Source organism: Saccopteryx bilineata, chromosome 6 (assembly GCF_036850765.1).
Source record: "Saccopteryx bilineata isolate mSacBil1 chromosome 6, mSacBil1_pri_phased_curated, whole genome shotgun sequence".
Taxonomy (NCBI): domain Eukaryota; kingdom Metazoa; phylum Chordata; class Mammalia; order Chiroptera; family Emballonuridae; genus Saccopteryx; species Saccopteryx bilineata.
Window position 1 is genome coordinate 200,174,947 of NC_089495.1, and position 17,963 is coordinate 200,192,909.

Consider the following 17,963-nt stretch of genomic DNA (forward strand, 5'->3'; position numbering starts at 1 on the left):
GTTCAGAGTATAGGACAGTGGTGCTTTGAGAAGTGTCAAGTGTAAAATGATGAAAATCTCATCTATGGAGCACCTACTGTTTGTGTGCTTATTCTAAATGTGCCCATCTTGGAAGCCTAAGGAGTTCCCATTTTACAGATGGGAACACTGAGGCTCAGAAAGGTCAAGTTACTTGCTCAGGTCACCCAGTGAGCAGGGGCAAAATAGAATTCAAAGCCGACCCCAGAGTTGAAGTTATTCATGACTGTGACCCCACAGGAGGCACCTCCCAGTGCCTGCCAGGCCTCAGTTTCTTCCTCTGTGAAATGGGATGATGGAGGAGCTACCAGCCTGAGCAGCCCCTGATTTCCTGCTTTCCTTTTTCCCTGCCTCCCGAGCCTGGAGACCCCCACTGGGGAGGATCCTCCGGGAATGAGAGGTGCCATTGGGGGCAGCCTGGAGACCAGAAACCTGAGTTCTGGTGCTAACTCTGCCACAGGCCCCTGGGGCAGCCGGGTAGCCCCTTCTTTCTCAGCCTCAGTTTCCCCATTCCAAGGGGGCCTAGGGGAAACGGGGAGTGAGGGACGGCTGTGACCACTCCTACAGCTGCCCATGGAGGTCCAGCGGCCAGAGGCTGGAGGGGAGCTGGGGAGACAGACACTTAGAGGTCTGTGGGTCCAATAGCAAGGGGGCTTCAGACGGGCTCCGTGGGGAGGGCAGAGGAGCAGGGTCACATCCTGTTCAGAGCCTGGGCTTCTTTTTCTGAACGGGAAGAAGGACGCTAGCAGGTAGAGGAGCCAGGCAGGAAAGGAGGGTCCATGGGGAGCACCCACCTGATTCCTGTCCATGCTCCCAGTGGGCAAACTGCGAGGGGTGGGCATGTCCAGTGTCATGCCAGCCCAGAGCAGTGTGACGGAGACCCTGCCCCCAGCCGCTCTGACCCCCTCCCGGGAGGGATGGGCCTGCTTGAGGACCTGCAGGTTTCCATGCATTGCCACAAAACCAGCCTGCAAGGTTGGGGTTCGATCCCCACTTTACAGATGGGCACACCGAGGCTCAGGGAGATGAAATCTCTCGCCGCAGTTCTCTCAATGGTTAGTGGCAGAGCTAGGCCTTGAATCCAGGCCCAAGGACCCGCGGCTCCCTCCCTCCCTGCCTGCCCACCCCTGGCTCATGGTCCCTGCTTTCTCCTTCTGCAGGCCCAGCACCCAGCGAGGAGGCCGGGACCAAGGCCCGCTTCCCGCTATCCAACGCTGTGGACGAGGGCACCTGGACGGCCTCTGTGGTGGACCAGCAGGACTGTGTCCTGTCGCTGCTGCTCAGGGCCCCGGCCCACGCCCCCATCGGCCTCTACCACCTCAGCCTGGAGACCTCCACCGGCTACCAGGGCTCTAGCTACGTGATAGGCAACTTCACCCTGCTCTTCAACACCTGGTGCCCAGGTGAGTCGCACTGTGCCCACGGGAGGGTGGAGATGGGCAGGACTAGACCCACCCATGGGGGCCACGGGTGGGGGAACGGAGCAGAAGAGACATCAATGTGGATGAGTGAGGCCCACTCTATGCAGCGCCATGCACAGCCTCCCAAATCCTAGATTATGACACTTTTTCCCATTTATGAAGGAGATGTACTTGCAGAAGCAAAAGGACTTGCCCACAGCCTCACGGCTACCACGTGACCTCATCCCACGTCTAGGCCCATATGTTCCCATGGCACTCTGAGCTGAGCATGGAGGAGGCCTGGGCTCAGAATCCCGGTTCTGGAATGGGGTGCCCAGGGCCACGGCTCCCCGCCACGGGGCTCTGTTTTACATCTCACCAGGCTGGCTGGGGGAGGGGGAAACTGAGGCAGGTGGAGGGGTGGGGTAGCCAGGAGAGGTGGGCGGGAGCAGTAGTGTTATCTGAGTGTCTCCTCATCCCACGCTCGCCATCATTCCCCCCTCCATCCCGAGGGGGCAGGTCGGCGTCCTTGTGTCACGGACAGGACACGAAACTCAGGAAAGTTGAGTGGCTTTTTTGGCAGCTCCTTGAGTAAGCGTGAGGACCACACTGGTCAGAATTAGAGTCAGAGGGAAGAGCGGAGAAGGACTGGGACCGACTCGAGCAGATGGGAGAAGGCACGGGGCCGCTACGGCACTTCCTGGGCCTCAGTTTCCCCATCTGACTAACGAGGCAGCCAGAGCTGTCTCCTTCCTGCTCCTACACAGCAAGGCAGAGGGAAATGCCTGCAGGCGGGCCTCCGCCTAGGCACTGGGTGTCCCCCTCAAAGCCAGGGCCCAGGGCAGACAGTCTGGCCTCTGCGGCACCAGAGAGCCAGCTTCTCACAGGGACATGGCTTCATTTTATTTTCGTCTTCATTTGGGGGGTATTTTTCTTACCTATTTGAGCAGAAAGATTTTTTTTTTTTAATTTTCTCCTTTACATACTTGGGCTTTTATTTCTCATTATAACCGTGAGACAGGAGGATGTCCCCATTATAAAAGCCTCAAGCACTACAGAGAAACAGCAAGCCCTGGACTCCCCTCCCCGGGGAGCCCCATTATTAGCCATGGTGGAGGGCTCATCCCCTCAGATTAGGGTGCACGTGCCTGGACACGTCACCGCCTTCCTGAGGTGCTCTGCCTCTCTTACACATAGAAGGACCCCACGTGTACAACAGCTGCTGGGCTGTGTTTGCTCTACGACCCGTCTTGAGCAGGGGTCCCCAACCCCCGGGCCGCAGACTGGTACCCATCCGTGGGCCATTTGGTACCGGTCCACAGAGAAAGAATAAATAACTTAACATCATTTCTGTTTTATTTATATTTAAGTCTGAACGATGTTTTATTTTTTTAAAATGACCAGATTCCCTCTGTTACATCCGTCTAAGACTCACTCTTGACGTTTGTCTCAGTCACGTGATACATTTATCCGTCCCACCCTAAAGGCCGGTCTGTGAAAATATTTTCTGACATTAAACTGGTCCGTGGCCCAAAAACGCTTGGGGACCACTAGTCTTGAGGACCTGCATCAGCGACGGCTCATTCTATTTAAGTGGCCCCAGTGCTTGGATCTTGCCCATGCAGCTGGTTCCCCTTCCCACTGGCTCATTACAGGGAGGGTATTGCAAAGAGCACCCTCACTCCCATGACCACGTGAAATGGTTTCTCAGGACAGACTCAACCTTGCTGGACGCCCCCAGATGCTGGTTTTGAGTTTGGACAATCTACAGCGCTTACAGCTGGTGGGCTGCCCAGCCCGCAGAGCAGGAACAGGCGGTGTCTCCCCCGCCTCCCGCCTTCGCAACACTGTGGGATTTCAGAGTCCAGGGAACAGGGTGCAAGGTTCTGGGGATGTCCTCCTTCTCCTTGAACTGTCCCCTCCCTGCCCAACGGGTTGGCGTGGCGGTCAGCCAAGCAGAACAGTGACTACACTGACCCACATCCCAGGGAGGGATCCTCGAGGAAGAGGTGGAATTGGTGATTGGGAGGCAGGAAGTTGGGTTCTGTGGGGGAGGGGCGCTAGGCAAGGACACTGTGCTCCCTCTGGGGGCAAAGGGCAGGGTCTGCCTATGAAATGGGACCCTCCTGTCCCCACGCTCCATCATGGAGGGGATCACATGCCAATTCTATGTGAGGCTTCTGTCCCCAGTGCCCCCTCCCTTATGAGATGGAAACCTGACTCGATGGGAACACACTGTGGGTAGTTCTTTCTTTCCTTTTCTCAGACTGCCACTGATTTATAACCACATAGTTGGCTTATCATAAGGCTAATTTTTATTGCCCCATTTCTGGAGTCAAAGAGCAGGATACATAAGACTCAGCCATTTCCACATTGGCTGTCCTCAATGCAGTAGGAGTGGGGTGCAGGTCACTGCACGTGCTCGATGGAGCCCAGGGGCGCGAGGGGTTGGGGGACTGGGGGTCCAGGCAGCAGTACTGGAGGCCCAGCCTTGGCCGGAGTGTGAATGTGCTGTTTCAGACTTCGGTAGGCACAGGGCCTGGGGCCACCATACTTTCAGGGACCTGTAAAAATATGTTCATTGCTTTTCTAATTGCTTTTACAATCAGGAGAAAATAGTCAATGTTTAGGCCAGAGAATATACCTTAATATAGAATATGAATATGTTTATCATTAATCCAAGGCAGTCATAAAATATCTTTTGACCCACTAAAGGCATAATGTGGCTCTGAATTTCCCCTTGCCAGCCTCAGTTTCCTCATCTGTGAAATAGAGATGGCAAAGGCCAGCCTGACATTAGACCTCCTGCCATCAGCCCTGGCACCCTCGGTCCCCTCTTCTGTCCTCACCCGTCACAGGGAGCTCAGTGCTCCGCCTACTCCAGCAGCCGCTACCTTGCTGTCCCTGGTCCTCTTATTTTGGCCTCAGTTCTCCCATTGGTAAAATAGTCGTGAGCCTCAGTTTTTCCATCTGTAAAGTGGGGTTTTCATGGATCCCTTCCGCAGAGGGCTCTTGTGGAGAATAAGCAAGTTAATGTATGCCACATGCTTATCACAACTCCTGGCACTTGACAAATGTTGGATAAAAGACAGCCAGCTATTGTCGTCACTAATTGATAACACCTTACATTATTGACGTGGGATTATTCGTTAATGACTAGTTTTTCAGAATAAAGATAGAGAGGTCCCTGAGACGCCAACCTGGCCCTGGGGAGTTGGCGCCACGGCTGCCATGTCTGCGGGGACCCTGGGGTCACCAAACCAAATCTGAGGCCCCTTCTTTCGCTCCCGCAGCGGACGCTGTGTACCTGGACTCAGAGGAGGAGCGGCAGGAATACGTCCTCACCCAACAGGGCTTCATCTACAACGGTTCGGCCAAGTACATCAATGATATACCTTGGAACTTCGGGCAGGTAGGGCCATACCCTGTCCCCACGAATCATCTCAGACCCACTGGTGCTGGGCTGTGGGTCTGAGGCCGTCAAACTGCAAAGGTGTGATTGGCTGGGTCTCAGAGTCGTCCGCCCCCATGCTGTCAGGATTCAAGGTCTCATTCATTCTTTCTCATAAACCTCTGGGTCAGCCCGGGCATGGCTGTCTACGCTGGTCTTGTCTGACCTCAGCTGGACAGCTCCTTCCTGTTCCATGAGGTTGCCCATCCCCCAGCAGGCCAGCCTGGGCTGGTTCTCCGAACCAGTGCTTTGTGCCTCGACCATCCAGCCTCCTACAAAAATTTTTGAAATACTGCTGAGAAGAGTCATGAGCAGGAATCACGTCACCCCTGGCCCCTCAACGTCCTGGTGTGAAGGGAGGGAATAACTGTCCTCGGGGCTCAGGGCAGCAGTTCCTGAAATAGGTTCCACTTGGGCGGGGCTTTGACGGACCTGGGCGCATAGTCCACTAGGCAAAGGGAAGCGCATGAGCAAAAGCTTGGAGATGCTGTAGCTACGGCAGCACCATATTTATGAAGGGGCCACAGGAGGCGATGTGGGAGAATTCAGCCGTGTTCAGGCTATAAACTGGTCTTCCTGTCAGGCTGATGGCAACAGGGAGCCACAGAAGGACTGAAGCCATGGAGGGAGACCTGTGGTGAGGCCTGGTTCTGGACAAGACAACAGATATAGGGAAGGAAACAGACAAAAAATCCTTTGGCCTGACCTGTGGTGGTGCAATGGATAAAGTGTCGACCTGGAAATGCTGAGGTTGCCGGTTCGAAACCCTGGGCTTGCTTGGTCAAGGCACATATGGGAGTTGATGCTTCCAGCTCCTCCCCCTTCTCTCTCTCTGTCTTTCTCTCCTCTCTCTCCCTCTCTGTCTCTCTCTCCTCTCTAAAAATGAATAAATAAAATTAAAAAAATTTAAAAAAATCCTTTGAACATGACAGATGGGTGGTCCAATGAAGATGACAGGAGGGAGTCCTACTCTTAATAAAGATAACATTTGAGTTTGTAAGGATGTAAAGGTGTGAGCCATACAGAGTGGAAGCACGAGCACTGCAAGGAAAGGAAATAGCAAGTGCAAAGGCCCTGAGGTCAGGGTGAGAGTGGGGAGAGATGAGATCAAAGTGGGGGGTTTCCCAGACACAGATCACAAAGGGACTTGTAGGCCACAGGGAAAAGTCTAGATTTTACTCTGAGTGTCGCAGAAACAGAGGGGTGATGAGATTAGATGTATATCTCTATAATCTACATCAGTTCCAATCAGAGCACTAAGAGGGGGTGTGGTGGGGGAGGACGGGACACTCATCTGCTCTGCAGAGTGAGTCAGGCTTTAGGGAAAGTGGGAACTAGGGCCTGAGGTGATTCTGAGGATAGAGAAGTCCCATGGACGCTAAGCTCCCCACTCTGTCGTCTTTACTCCAAATTCCCAGGACCTTCCAATCAAGCCCTAAATACAGGCACCCCCTTTCCCATTCTCACAACTCGATGTTTGTTCTACCTGCCACCTCTCTCCTGGTCCAGGAGAAGGGGGCATCACAGAGATGGGGCAGACCTCACCTAAGCTTCCCAGTCTGTGTGAGACAGAGCTCCTACAGCTTCTGGGCTTCAAGGCAGACTTCCTGGAGGAGGTGACTTCTCACCTTTTCCTCCACCCCTCTTTTGTTTTCTTTGACACAGTTTGAAGACGAGATTCTAGACACCTGCCTATTGCTCCTGGATGTCAACCCCAAGTTCCATAAGAACAGTGGCCGTGACTGCTCCCGCCGCAGCAGTCCCATCTATGTGGGTCGGGTGGTGAGCGCCATGGTGAGTGAGCAGCATGGCCCACCCTGGGACATGACAGGGCACAGTGGGGGTACCCAGGAGACGGGTGAGTCTCAGCTAAGAGACTTTATATTTAAAAGACAAAATTTACTCACATGATGGTAATGCCATGTGATTCCTCAAATAAATTCATTCATTCATTTATTTAGTAAATATTTATCAAGTGCCACTATGTCCTAGGTACTGCGGAAACAGCCGGGTATAAGACATGTGTGGTCGGTAACTTTATAGAGTTTATATTCTAGTGGGAGGATGGGCGGAGAAGGACATTAAACAGCATGTCATGTGAATTAGTGCGTAGTCATAAATAATGATGTAGGCGCTGAAGGGACCCAGATGTGAGAGTGTCTGACCGCAGGGCCTAACCTCAATGAGGGGTCAGGGGAACCTCCCTAAGTGACGATCCCTGAGTTGATATAATGACTAGAAGGAGAGTATTCAGACAGCGGGTATGGCCTGTGCAAAGGCCCTGAGGAGGGTCCAGCTTTGGCAGGCTTGAGGAGCAGAAAGGAGGCCAGTGTGGCAGAACAGAGTGAGCGGGGGTGGGGTGGGAGGGGCGGGTGCAAGCAGGACCTCAGAGAGGGGTGGGGGCCAGGCCACACAGACTTTGTGGGGTGGTCAGAAGCCTGGAATTATTCTCGAAGGAATGGGAGTTGGGGGAATGACACAATCAGGGCAGGGGCCAGCATTGGTCTTTGTACAATTCAGATTAGGCTGTGTCATTCCCGTTGCCCGTAGACAAATTCACATCTCCAGCATCGCCTTCATGACCTTGACCTCTCTACAACCTCCCTCCCCCTTCTTTTTCCTGTATCCCGTGTTCCAGCCCCAAACATCCCCGATGTACCACAGTCTGTCACACCTTGGTCCCTCTGTACCTGCTGTTCTCTCAGCCTGACACTCCCTTCCCTGCCTTTCACTAAATGCTGAACTTGCACACAACCTGCCGCAGCCACCGCCCTTTCCACAGACGTGGTCCCTCTGATGCCCTGCTTGTTGCAGGTCAACTGCAACGACGACCAGGGTGTGCTGGAGGGACGCTGGGAAGGCAGCTACGTGGATGGCATCAGCCCCATGTCCTGGATCGGCAGTGTGGAAATCCTGCGGCGCTGGAAGAACTCTGGCTGCCAGAAGGTCAAGTACGGCCAGTGCTGGGTCTTCGCTGCTGTGGCCTGCACGGGTGAGCTGCACACTGGGGTCTGGGGAGGGCCTGGAACCTTCCCTTAGCTCCGTGAACCTTACAAGGGAGCACAGAGAGCCCTGGAATGGGAATCAAGAGACCCTGGTCTTGTCCTACCTCTGCCACCAAAGCTACCAATGTGCTGTGTGGCCCAGAACCAGTGGCTGCCCCTCTCTGTTCCTTTTTCCAACAACAAGGGGTATCATCTGGGAGGCGGCCTGGGCTCATGTTGAGAATACGGACTTTGGAGCCAGATACGCCTGACTTGAAAATCCCCACTTTTCCATTCACCAGCTTCGAGACCTTGAGCAAATGACTTCTACTTTCTGAACCTCAGTTGTCTCCTCTTTAAAAGGGGGACAATGACAGGTCCTAACTCCCAGGATGGGTGTAACATAAAGCTACTCAGCACTGAACTTAGCCCAGTGTTGGTCTTACTAAGTATGACCTATTAATAAGTTGATAAGAATATCGTCAATGTCCAGAAAGAAAAAGCACTTAGAAAAAGCACTTTCTAAAATGCAGAGGAGGAAAAGGTGAAGCAATTTAAAAGCAAAGAAAAGGGTGGAGGCAGTGGAAATCACTAACAAATTAGCCAAAAAAAGGCTGAAGATTGTTCCAGGGTGATGAGGGTGCTTATGAAATGGGTTAGCGTCGCATGCCGGTTGGAAACCTAGAATCTGGAGTCGAGGCCTGAATTCAAACCCCAGCATGGCTCCTTACTATCTGTGTGTCCCTGGGTAAGTCACTTACCTCCTCTGAGCCTTGGTATCACTATATATAAAACGGGCATAATAATAGTGCCTTTACCCTGGGGTAGTGGTGAAGATTAAATGAGTTAACATATGTGAAATATTTAAAATTATTTCAGACGCACAACAGCAAATACTTATACAGCTGCTGCTGCCTATTATTACAATGATTATTACTATTGGGCTCAGAAAATCTAAGGCACTGATACTGGGTTCTCAGTCTTTCTGACTCCAAGACCAGTGCTCAGGCCCAGTACAGAGTCCCCGGAGCACTCGCACTGTCCTGCACACTAGCGGGCGGGTGGGGACAGCCTGGCTCTGGGTCCCAGCTAGACTGTCACTGCTCTTCCTTCCCCATCACCACGACTGTCTGCCCCGTGACTTCTGAATTCCCCCTTCCCACAGAAACTCCCCCACCCTCGGAAGGGCCTAAAAAGACGATTGCTCAGAGAACCCCATGGGTCTCCTGGAGACACCTTACCACCCGCGGCCTGGGTCCCCAAGCTCCCCTGCACACGCCTCCTTCACCCTAGGCTGTGACCACCTGCAGGGTTAGCTGCTGACCTTGCCCTTGGCTATCCTCTCCCCATGGCCAAGGCTGAGTCGGGGTCCTTGCAGCCTCCTCCCAGGAGAGGTATGTGATAAAGCCAGCAGAAGCTGGGCAGATGGGAGCTGTCTTATTCCCGTCATCCCAGGGTTTCTTTGGGAACCCTAATTCCATGGGCACTGAGTCTGACAGCCTGCTCTGATCCCAGCTCTACCTCCAATCCCTGGGTGGCCTTGGAGAAGAGAATTCTTGTCTTCAGACCTCGGTTTCCTCACCTGTAGAATGGAGACAATGGTGACTGACTAATTCACGGGAAGCTTGTGGGACCTGAAGATGTCCCTGAGCATCTGGCTCAGGTTAGGTTCAGGTTAGAGGTTTTCAGGGGAAGCTGTGATCCCTCAGCCGAATTCTGGGGCGTTTTCTCAATGTCTGCGAGCTGGCCAACACTGACTCGACAGACGATGGCAGTGATGGGCGCTGTGACACATTTTGCGGGTCCACCCTGGACACTGGGCAGACGAGACCGCCCACACCCAGCGCCTGTCTGAATCACCACAACATCCTGACAAGTTGCTATTATTAGCTCCTCTTAAGAGGAGGAAGTGGAGGCTCAGAGAGGGGAAGTGGCTTGCCCAAGGTCACACAGCTGGCGAGCGGCACAGCCAGGTGTGCTTGACTCTGGGGCAGCCTCCTGGCCTTAGACCGTGCTGACGAGGCTTCCCAGGACACCATCCCTGGGGATAGGAGTGATGTCCTGCTCCTGGAGCAGTGGGGACAGGAGTCTGGTGGCATGGCTGAGCTAGGCCTGGGGTTGGATACCAGCCTTTGCTAAGGGCAGCAGTGAGTCTGGCCTCTGCCCAAGCCTCAGGGCACAGGAACCAAACAAGAGGTGGAGATTCTTTATTTATTTATTTATTTTATTATTTATTCATTTTTAGAGAGGAGAGAGAGACAGGGGGGAGGAGCTGGAAGCATCAACTCCCTTATGTGCCTTGACCAGGCAAGCCCAGGGTTTCGAATCGGCGACCTCAGCATTTCCAGGTCAACGCTTTATCCACTGCGCCACCACAGGTCAGGCAAGAGGTGGAGATTCGAAACTGCTCCTTGCCCTCCTCCCAGCTCCCACACTCCGGGCCAGAATCCAGGGCCATCTGGGAGGCTGCTGCCCTGGTTCATGGCGGGCAGAGGTCACACCCCTGCCCCTTCCCCCTGACTCAGCGACTCAACCTCAACCAAAACTAAAAATGAGCCTGACCAGGCGGTGGCGCAGAGAATAGAGCATCGGCCTGGGATCCTGACGACCCAGGTTCAAAACCCTGAGGTCACGGTCACCAGCTTGAGCATGGGATTACAGACATGACCGCATGGTCACTGGCTTGAGCAAGGGGTCACTGGCTCGGCTGGAGCTCCTAGTCAAGGCACATTTGAGAAATTAGTCAGTGAACAACGAAGGTGCCAGAAGTATGAGTTGATGCTTCTCATCTCTCTCCCTTCCTGTCTCTGTCTTCTCTCTCTCTCTCTCTCTCTGTCTCTCTCTCTCTCTTTCGGGGAAAAAAAATAAAAACTAAAAGTGAAACAAAAATCCTATAGGTTACATTTAGTAGGGCAGTTTTGTTTTGTTTTTAGATATTTGCTTTGTTTATCCTACCCTGAGGATATGTTACTTTTACAATATACATTAAAAAGCCCATATAAAATGACAGAGTAGAAGCTCCTATAATGCCATCTATCAGGAACACCCAGCACCGCCGAGGGGCAAGACTCATGCCCAGGGTTTCCTGCTCGGCCTGTGGATGCATTGCTACGGCCTCTCTGTGTGCTTTGGCATAAATGCACGGCCTCCTCAACCGCGGTGGTGTCCCAACACCCTCCCGCACAGCACATATACGCTGGCCCCATTTTATAGAAGAGGAAACAAGGCCCAGAGAGGTGAAGGGACTGTCCCCAGGCCACACAGCTGGAAACAGCTGGGGCTTAAATGGAAGGTCTCCTGGCTGCTGTTCGTTCTTCTGCCTGTTTCACTCTTAGCTGCCCGTTCTGAATCTCTGTCATTCCTTCCCTCCCCCTTCCTCCTCCTCTCTCCACTTCATCCACACCTTCATCCCGTTTGACAAAATAGTCCGTGCCAGGCCCATGCTGGGCTTTAGGGATACAAAATAGGACAGACCCCTCACTACCCTCGGAGGACTAATTAAAGAGCCCTCATAGGTTCATACACTGGGAATGATGATAAATCCCCGGTCTTAGCATGAATGCAAATGATGGGGCAATTTAAATCTGGCAAGGTAGTGTTCCTGGAGGAGGCAACAGCATATGCCAATGCCCTGTGGCCGGTGGGAGCGTGGAGTGCTGGAGGAGCAGTTAAGAGGGTAGTGTGGCTAGAGCAAATGTGCTGGAGCACAATCATGGGCCAGACCCTGCAAGGCCAAGGGACCTAGCTGGAGGTCTGGCCTTGACCTTGAGGGCCATGGGGAGCCACTGAAGGTTTAGCAGAGGAGTGTTGATGTCAGATTTGCATTTTAGTCTTCTGTTAGCTGTGATATGAAGGGAACAGAGTGGACAGGGGGCGACTAGCAGGGTGGGTACCATTGTCCAGGTAAGGGGATGGCACACACCCTTACCACCTAGACAGTGGGTATGTTGTACACTGGGGTACGGACAGGCATGTGGAGTCCCGAAGCAGGGAAGATGTCTCCAGATCCTCAGCCCAATCCCTAATCCCTCTCTGCATTGTGTCCCCCTCCCTCCCCCTCAGTGCTGCGCTGCCTGGGCATCCCCTCCCGGGTCGTGACCAACTTTAACTCGGCCCACGACCAGAACAGCAACCTGCTCATTGAGTACGTCCACAATGAGTGTGGGGAGATCCAGCATGACGAGAGCGAGTCGATCTGGTGAGGTGGGGCCCAGGGTAGGGGGTAGGGCTTAGAGGTCTTCCTAGAGGAAACCTGGGAAGACTTCTGAGAGGAGGTCACATTTGAGTTGGGTTTAAAGGTTGAAGAGGATTTGGACAGGGTGAAACAGGGGTGGGGAGAGCTCTGCAGGCTGAGGGGACAGCATGAGCAAGGGCCAGGGGGAGGGAAAGTGACGCACACTGATGCGTGAAGGGCGTCGGGGAGAATGTCAGAGGGAGTGTGGCACACCAGGGTGGGGCTCTGGGCTTTCAAAGACAGTGGCTGTCACCACACCGAAGGCTTCAGACTGGGAGAGGGACATGATGATGACTTGGGAGCAGAAGGTCTGGAGGGAGAGATCGGAGGTGGGAGCTGGGGTGCGGTCCAGGCTGCCGGTGATGAGTCCAGAACCAAGGCGGAACCTGTTTCCAGAGGCTGGCAAAGTAAGGGCGGAGTCAAGAGATTAGGAGGCCCCCTCAGCTGAACTACAGGAGCCACTGTGAGGGGAGGGATGTAGGAGAGGCATTGAGAATGACTCTCAGTGCAGGAGTGAGCAGCTGGCGAGGGCCCAGGAGGAAGAGCACAGAAGAGTGTCAGGGGCCATGCTGGGCTCCATGGAGGACACGGCGAGTGGACTGTGGGGGCTGGGAAGAGACTGACAGTCTGAGTGTGAGTCCTGGCCAACGTCTGGCTTTGTTTCCCAACAGGAACTACCACTGCTGGGTGGAGTCGTGGATGACCAGGCCGGACCTGAAGCAGGGGTATGACGGGTGGCAGGCCCTCGACCCCACGCCCCAGGAGAAGAGCGAAGGTGGGTCGGTGGGTCCCCATTTCCCAGATGAAGAAACTGAGGCTCAGAGAGCACTCACTGTGCGTCCCTCAGCTGGAAAGCACGGGGCTGGCTTTCTAGCCCGGTCTGGCTGACTCCAAAGATCACTGACTGGCCCACCCGAGGGTGGGGGAATTCACTGATATTTTACAATACGCTCCTTTACCATTTGAATAGTCACTTCCGCCCATTGTGAAAAGCAGAAAATAAGGACAAACATAAAGAAAATATCAAATAGCAACGCAGTCCTCTCCCTTCAAAGAAGCATCACTAACATTCACACGCAGCTTCCAGTAGTTTCCAATTATATACTTGTTTGTATATGTGTGCGTCGGTGAGAGAGAGACAGAGAGAGAGAGAGCACGCGCGCCAAGGCAAAGTTGGTGAATAAATCCTTTCTCAACATAAAATTTTTAAATTCACAGAATATCCAGCGTTTACAAAGTTAAGCAATGACATTCAAATACAGTTATCAAAAAAAAATTGAAAAATAAATTTGTAATATAATAATAGTACAGACTTCACATAACAAGATTTCACGATAGAAGTAATGAACTTGATAACTTAGTGGCAGAGGTGAGCCTAAACAATTAACTCCTGGGATTGGTGACAATGCCAGAGCAATATGAAAATATCTGTGGTTTTATGGGCGGTGAGTCATAGGGCACTGAAGACTATGGTGTATCCGCTTTCACAATGGAAGGAAGGGCTATCAAAGTACAGTGCGAAATAAAGATGTCATTTTTTTCCCATCCAAGTTCACAGAGCCCTGAATTCTATTTGTTGCGCCTTGAGGGGGTCCGTGGACCCCGGGGTTGAGAACTCTGGCTGTATGTAGCCTTTTATGTTGGTTTGGTCACGTCTCTCTACGTCACTGGCATTTCTCCATCAGGTAGTGTTCTGTGATTGAATTTTAATTTCATGTTACCATGTTCCAGCAAATGGAGACACTGTAATAGAGTTACCCAGCAGCCTCTGGTCCTCAACTTGCAAATTTGTGGCCGGTTGGAGGCAGTTGTGAACCACACTGAGATAAACAAGTTGTTAACACCAGACAGAAGCCCTGCCTTCTCCAATACAGGCCAGCTGCTTGGCTCCCTCAGTTCCTAAGGGCGCTTTGCGATAGCCTTCTATTTTGTTTAGCACTTTCTTAGTATCTAGTGTATGCAAATGCTCATCAAGTAGGTATAAATATCATCCCCACGTGAAACCAAGGCTCAGAGAAGTTAAGTAACTACCACAACATCACACAGCTAATGAGAGCTGGAATGTGACCCAAAAAGCCCGGCAGCAGAGTCTCCATCCAGGCTTAATTCCTACCCTACGCTGCTTTTCTAGCAGCGGAATCCTCAAAGGGCTTTATGGTCTCAAGACTTTTTACCATGTGAGGCTGAACTGTGGAAGGTTTTGGAAGGTACCATCCTACCCTCATCCCGACGCATCTCTCCTTCCTCCTCTCTCCCCCCAACCAGGAACATACTGCTGTGGCCCGGTTCCCGTCCGTGCCATCAAGGAAGGCGACTTGACCACCAAGTACGACGCACCTTTTGTCTTTGCTGAGGTCAACGCCGATGTGGTGGACTGGATCCGGAAGAAAGATGGTTCTATGCACATGTCCTCCAGTAACTCCGTGATCGTGGGGCTCAACATCAGCACTAAGAGTGTGGGCCGTGACGTGCGGGAGGACATCACCCACACCTACAAGTACCCGGAGGGTAGGTGCCCGAGCCTTCCACACTGCCCTGCAGAGCAGCCGCCTGTCTTACCAGCCCAGTGTGTGTGTGTGTGTCTGTGTGTGTGTGTCTGTGAGTGTGTGTGTGTCTGTGTGTGTATGTCTGTGTCTATGTGTGTGTGTCTGTGTTACCTGGCAGCCTGTATACAACAATGAATGACCTGTGGATTACTTTTCATTCCAAAAAATTCCAAGTGCACCTTACCAAACACACTGGAAGACGGTGCTGGAGGATTATTGGTTTAGGAAAATAATTCTATGTTCCACAACAAGATTCCAGTTGGTCGTTAAGCCTTGCTTTTTTGGAGATGACTGCTATATAGGAGAAGCCTGCATCAAAACAGAACATCAGTTATGCCCATGTTGTGTATTAATAGCGGGACCTACACCTTTAGATTGACAATCTCAGTTTCTCATGGCAACGTATGTGTATGAGAGAGGCTTGGAAATCCAGAACAATCACGGAGGACAGGTTCCTGGAACGTCGTGACATCTTTTATTGCAGGATTTCCGGTACAGCAGAAGAAGTGGGCATGAAGGTGGACAGGGAGGGGACACCGGAAAGGGAAATGGACCAGAGAAATGTAAAGATAAGATGGGTTTAACCAGGTACAAATACAAGGCCTCTTTCTGCCACTAATGCTAAATCAGTAGGGGCAAAGGGAGGGGGCTTATTTTATTTATTTATTTTTATTCATTTTTAGAGAGGAGAGAGAGAGGGAGAGAGAGGAAAGGGAGAGAGAGGAGAGAGAGACAGAGAAAGAGAAGGGGGAGGAGCTGGAAGCATCAACTCCCATATGTGCCTTGAGCAGGCAAGCCCAGGGTTTCGAACTGGCGACCTCAGCATTTGCCGTTCGACGCTTTATCCACTGCGCCACCACAGGTCAGGCGGGATGGGGCTTATTTTTAAAATCAGATTTGAGCCCACTGGCCGCCAATCCAATACAATAGGTATTTTTCTAAGCACCTACTGTGTGCTGGAGCACAGTGGGGCTCACAGAGATGATGAAGAAACCATAGCCCCTGCCCAATCTGGCCCCCACCGACTTTCCAGGGCTGACTGAGGGTTGAGCTATTGATATTAAGTGGCCATGCTCTAGGTGGAAAGGATAAAACAAGAAAAAGATGCTTTTCCAGGCCTCTCAAAGGTCTAGAGCTGATAGTTTGATAGATGAAAGAGATACGTACTTCACAACAATTGAGGGGGGAGGATAAATGAAAGGAGCATAGGAGAGAGGTAACTGATCAGAAAGGAAGGGCAGTCATTCCCGCTGGAGCACTCCTCAGGGAGGGGGGGGTAAAGGAATTCTGGGAGAAGTAACCCCTGTGTAGATGCTATTGCAGGCACTGGGTGTGACATAAAGATACATAAACACAGCCTTAGTCCTCAAGCAGCTCAAGAGGGTAATCACATACACAGGAAACAACTTGGTGAGCTAAAACACTGTAACTGGCCATAGGTGGCTGTGAGACTCCAGAAGACGGATTCATCCTGGGGAAGGAGTGATCAAGAAGGCTTCCTGGGCCCTGGCCGGTTGGCTCAGTAGTAGAGCGTCGGCCTGGCATGCAGAAGTCCCGGGTTCGATTCCCGGCCAGGGCACACAGGAGAAGCGCCCATCTGCTTCTCCACCCCTCCCCCTCTCCTTCCTCTCTGTCTCTCTCTTCCCCTCCCACAGCCGAGGCTCCATTGGAGCAAAAGATGGCCCGGGTGCTGGGGATGGTTCCTTGGCCTCTGCCCCAGGCACTAGAGTGGTTCTGGTTGCGGCAGAGCGACACCCTGGAGGGGCAGAGCATCGCCCCCTGGTGGGCAGAGCGTCGCCTCCTGGTGGGCGTGCTGGGTGGATCCTGGTCTGGCGCATGCGGGAGTCTGTCTGACTGTCTCTCCCCATTTCTAGCTTCAGAAAAATACAAAAAAAAAAAAAAAAAGGCAGCTTCCTGGAGAAGGGGTCATTTTGGGCTGGGTCTTGAGGGATGCATAGGAGTTCACTTCAGAAAATGAAGAAAACCTTCTTTTCTCTTCCTGGCACAGAAATGCAGAGAAGGAGTTCCTTTGGGGCTGCTCTGAGTCACCAGGACTCCGAGAGGCCAGGATGCTCTAACTCAGCCTCCTCCCCATTGGAACAGGTTCCAGCCATGAAGCTCTCTTGCCTCCTCCCACAGGGTCCCCACAGGAGAGGGAGGCTTTCCAGAGGGCCAACCACCTGAACAAGCTGACCCATAAGGAGTATTCAGGGGTGGCCATGCGGATCCGTGTGGCCCAGAGCTTGAAAATGGGCAGTGACTTTGACGTCTTTGCCCACATCACCAACAACACCGCCAAGGGCCATGTCTTTCATCTCATGCTCTGCGCCCGCACTGTCAGCTACAACGGGCTCCGAGGACCCGTGTGTGCCTCCCAGGATCTGCTCAATCTCTCCCTGGAGCCCTTTTCCGGTAAGGCCCTGTGTTCCTGGACCAGTTATTGATCACAGATCGACGTGCTGGGTCGCTCCCTGAGCGTGTAGTGTGTACAATTTACCTCCGCGACACTTGCATCGCCCTCATTCATAGGCCCTGTCCTAGGCACTTTGTAGATATCAACCCATTTAATTCTTATAACAGAAGTGGGAGCTGGAGTCTTTTATTGCCTCCCCCATTTTCCAGGTGAGAAGACTGAGCACAGAGAGGTTAAGTAACTTTTTCAAGGCCACACAGTCAGGATGCGACAGGACTGAGACTTGAACCTGCACTCTCAGCAACTATATGCTGTTTTCTTCCATCTCATGCTCTTGAGACTCCTGACCGCTTCCCCAGATTCCCTACTGCTCTCTCCCAGCGAATTCCTCTCTCTCCGGCTATCTCACGCCCAGTGTGGGAGCCTCTCTCCTCTGGCGGTTCTCTGCCTCCAAGAGATGAGGGTCTAGACCAGGGGTCCCCAAACTTTTTACACAGGGGGCCAGTTCACTATCCCTCAGACTGTTGGAGGGCCGGACTATAAAAAAAACTATGAACAAATCCCTATGCACACTGCACATATCTTATTTTAAAGTAAAAAAACAAAATGGGGACAAATACAATATTGAAAATAAAGAATAAGTAAATTTAAATCAACAAACTGACCAGTATTTCAATGGGAACTATGTTCCTCTCACTGACCACCAATGAAAGAGGTGCCTCTTCTGGAAGTGCGGCGGGGCCAGATAAATGGCCTCAGGGGGCCGCATGCGGCTCGCAGGCCGTAGTTTGGGGACGCCTGGTCTAGACCCCGGGTCGGCAAACTGTGGCTTGTAAGCTGCATGTGGCTCTTTGGCCCCTTGAGTGTTAGCAAAGGCCAGTTTAGGAGTACCCTAATTAAGTTAATAACAATGTACC

At 52.4% G+C, this 17,963-nt stretch overlaps 2 protein-coding genes across 2 annotated transcripts in view; both read left to right on the forward strand.

Annotated features, from left to right (window-relative positions):
• LOC136309545 (protein-glutamine gamma-glutamyltransferase 2-like) overlaps positions 1-17,963 on the forward strand; it is a 75,761-nt gene that overhangs the window by 4,667 nt on the left and 53,131 nt on the right. The gene's annotated exons all lie outside the window — the stretch shown is intronic.
• Positions 1-17,963, forward strand: part of LOC136309547 (protein-glutamine gamma-glutamyltransferase 2-like) — a 28,752-nt gene that overhangs the window by 4,619 nt on the left and 6,170 nt on the right. Inside the window, exons 3-10 of the mRNA XM_066237866.1 lie at positions 1,179-1,421; positions 4,712-4,830; positions 6,535-6,663; positions 7,684-7,861; positions 11,916-12,051; positions 12,759-12,862; positions 14,353-14,595; positions 16,773-17,045. Coding sequence (XP_066093963.1) covers positions 1,179-1,421; positions 4,712-4,830; positions 6,535-6,663; positions 7,684-7,861; positions 11,916-12,051; positions 12,759-12,862; positions 14,353-14,595; positions 16,773-17,045 — 1,425 coding nt within the window. The remainder of the gene's footprint in view (positions 1-1,178; positions 1,422-4,711; positions 4,831-6,534; positions 6,664-7,683; positions 7,862-11,915; positions 12,052-12,758; positions 12,863-14,352; positions 14,596-16,772; positions 17,046-17,963) is intronic.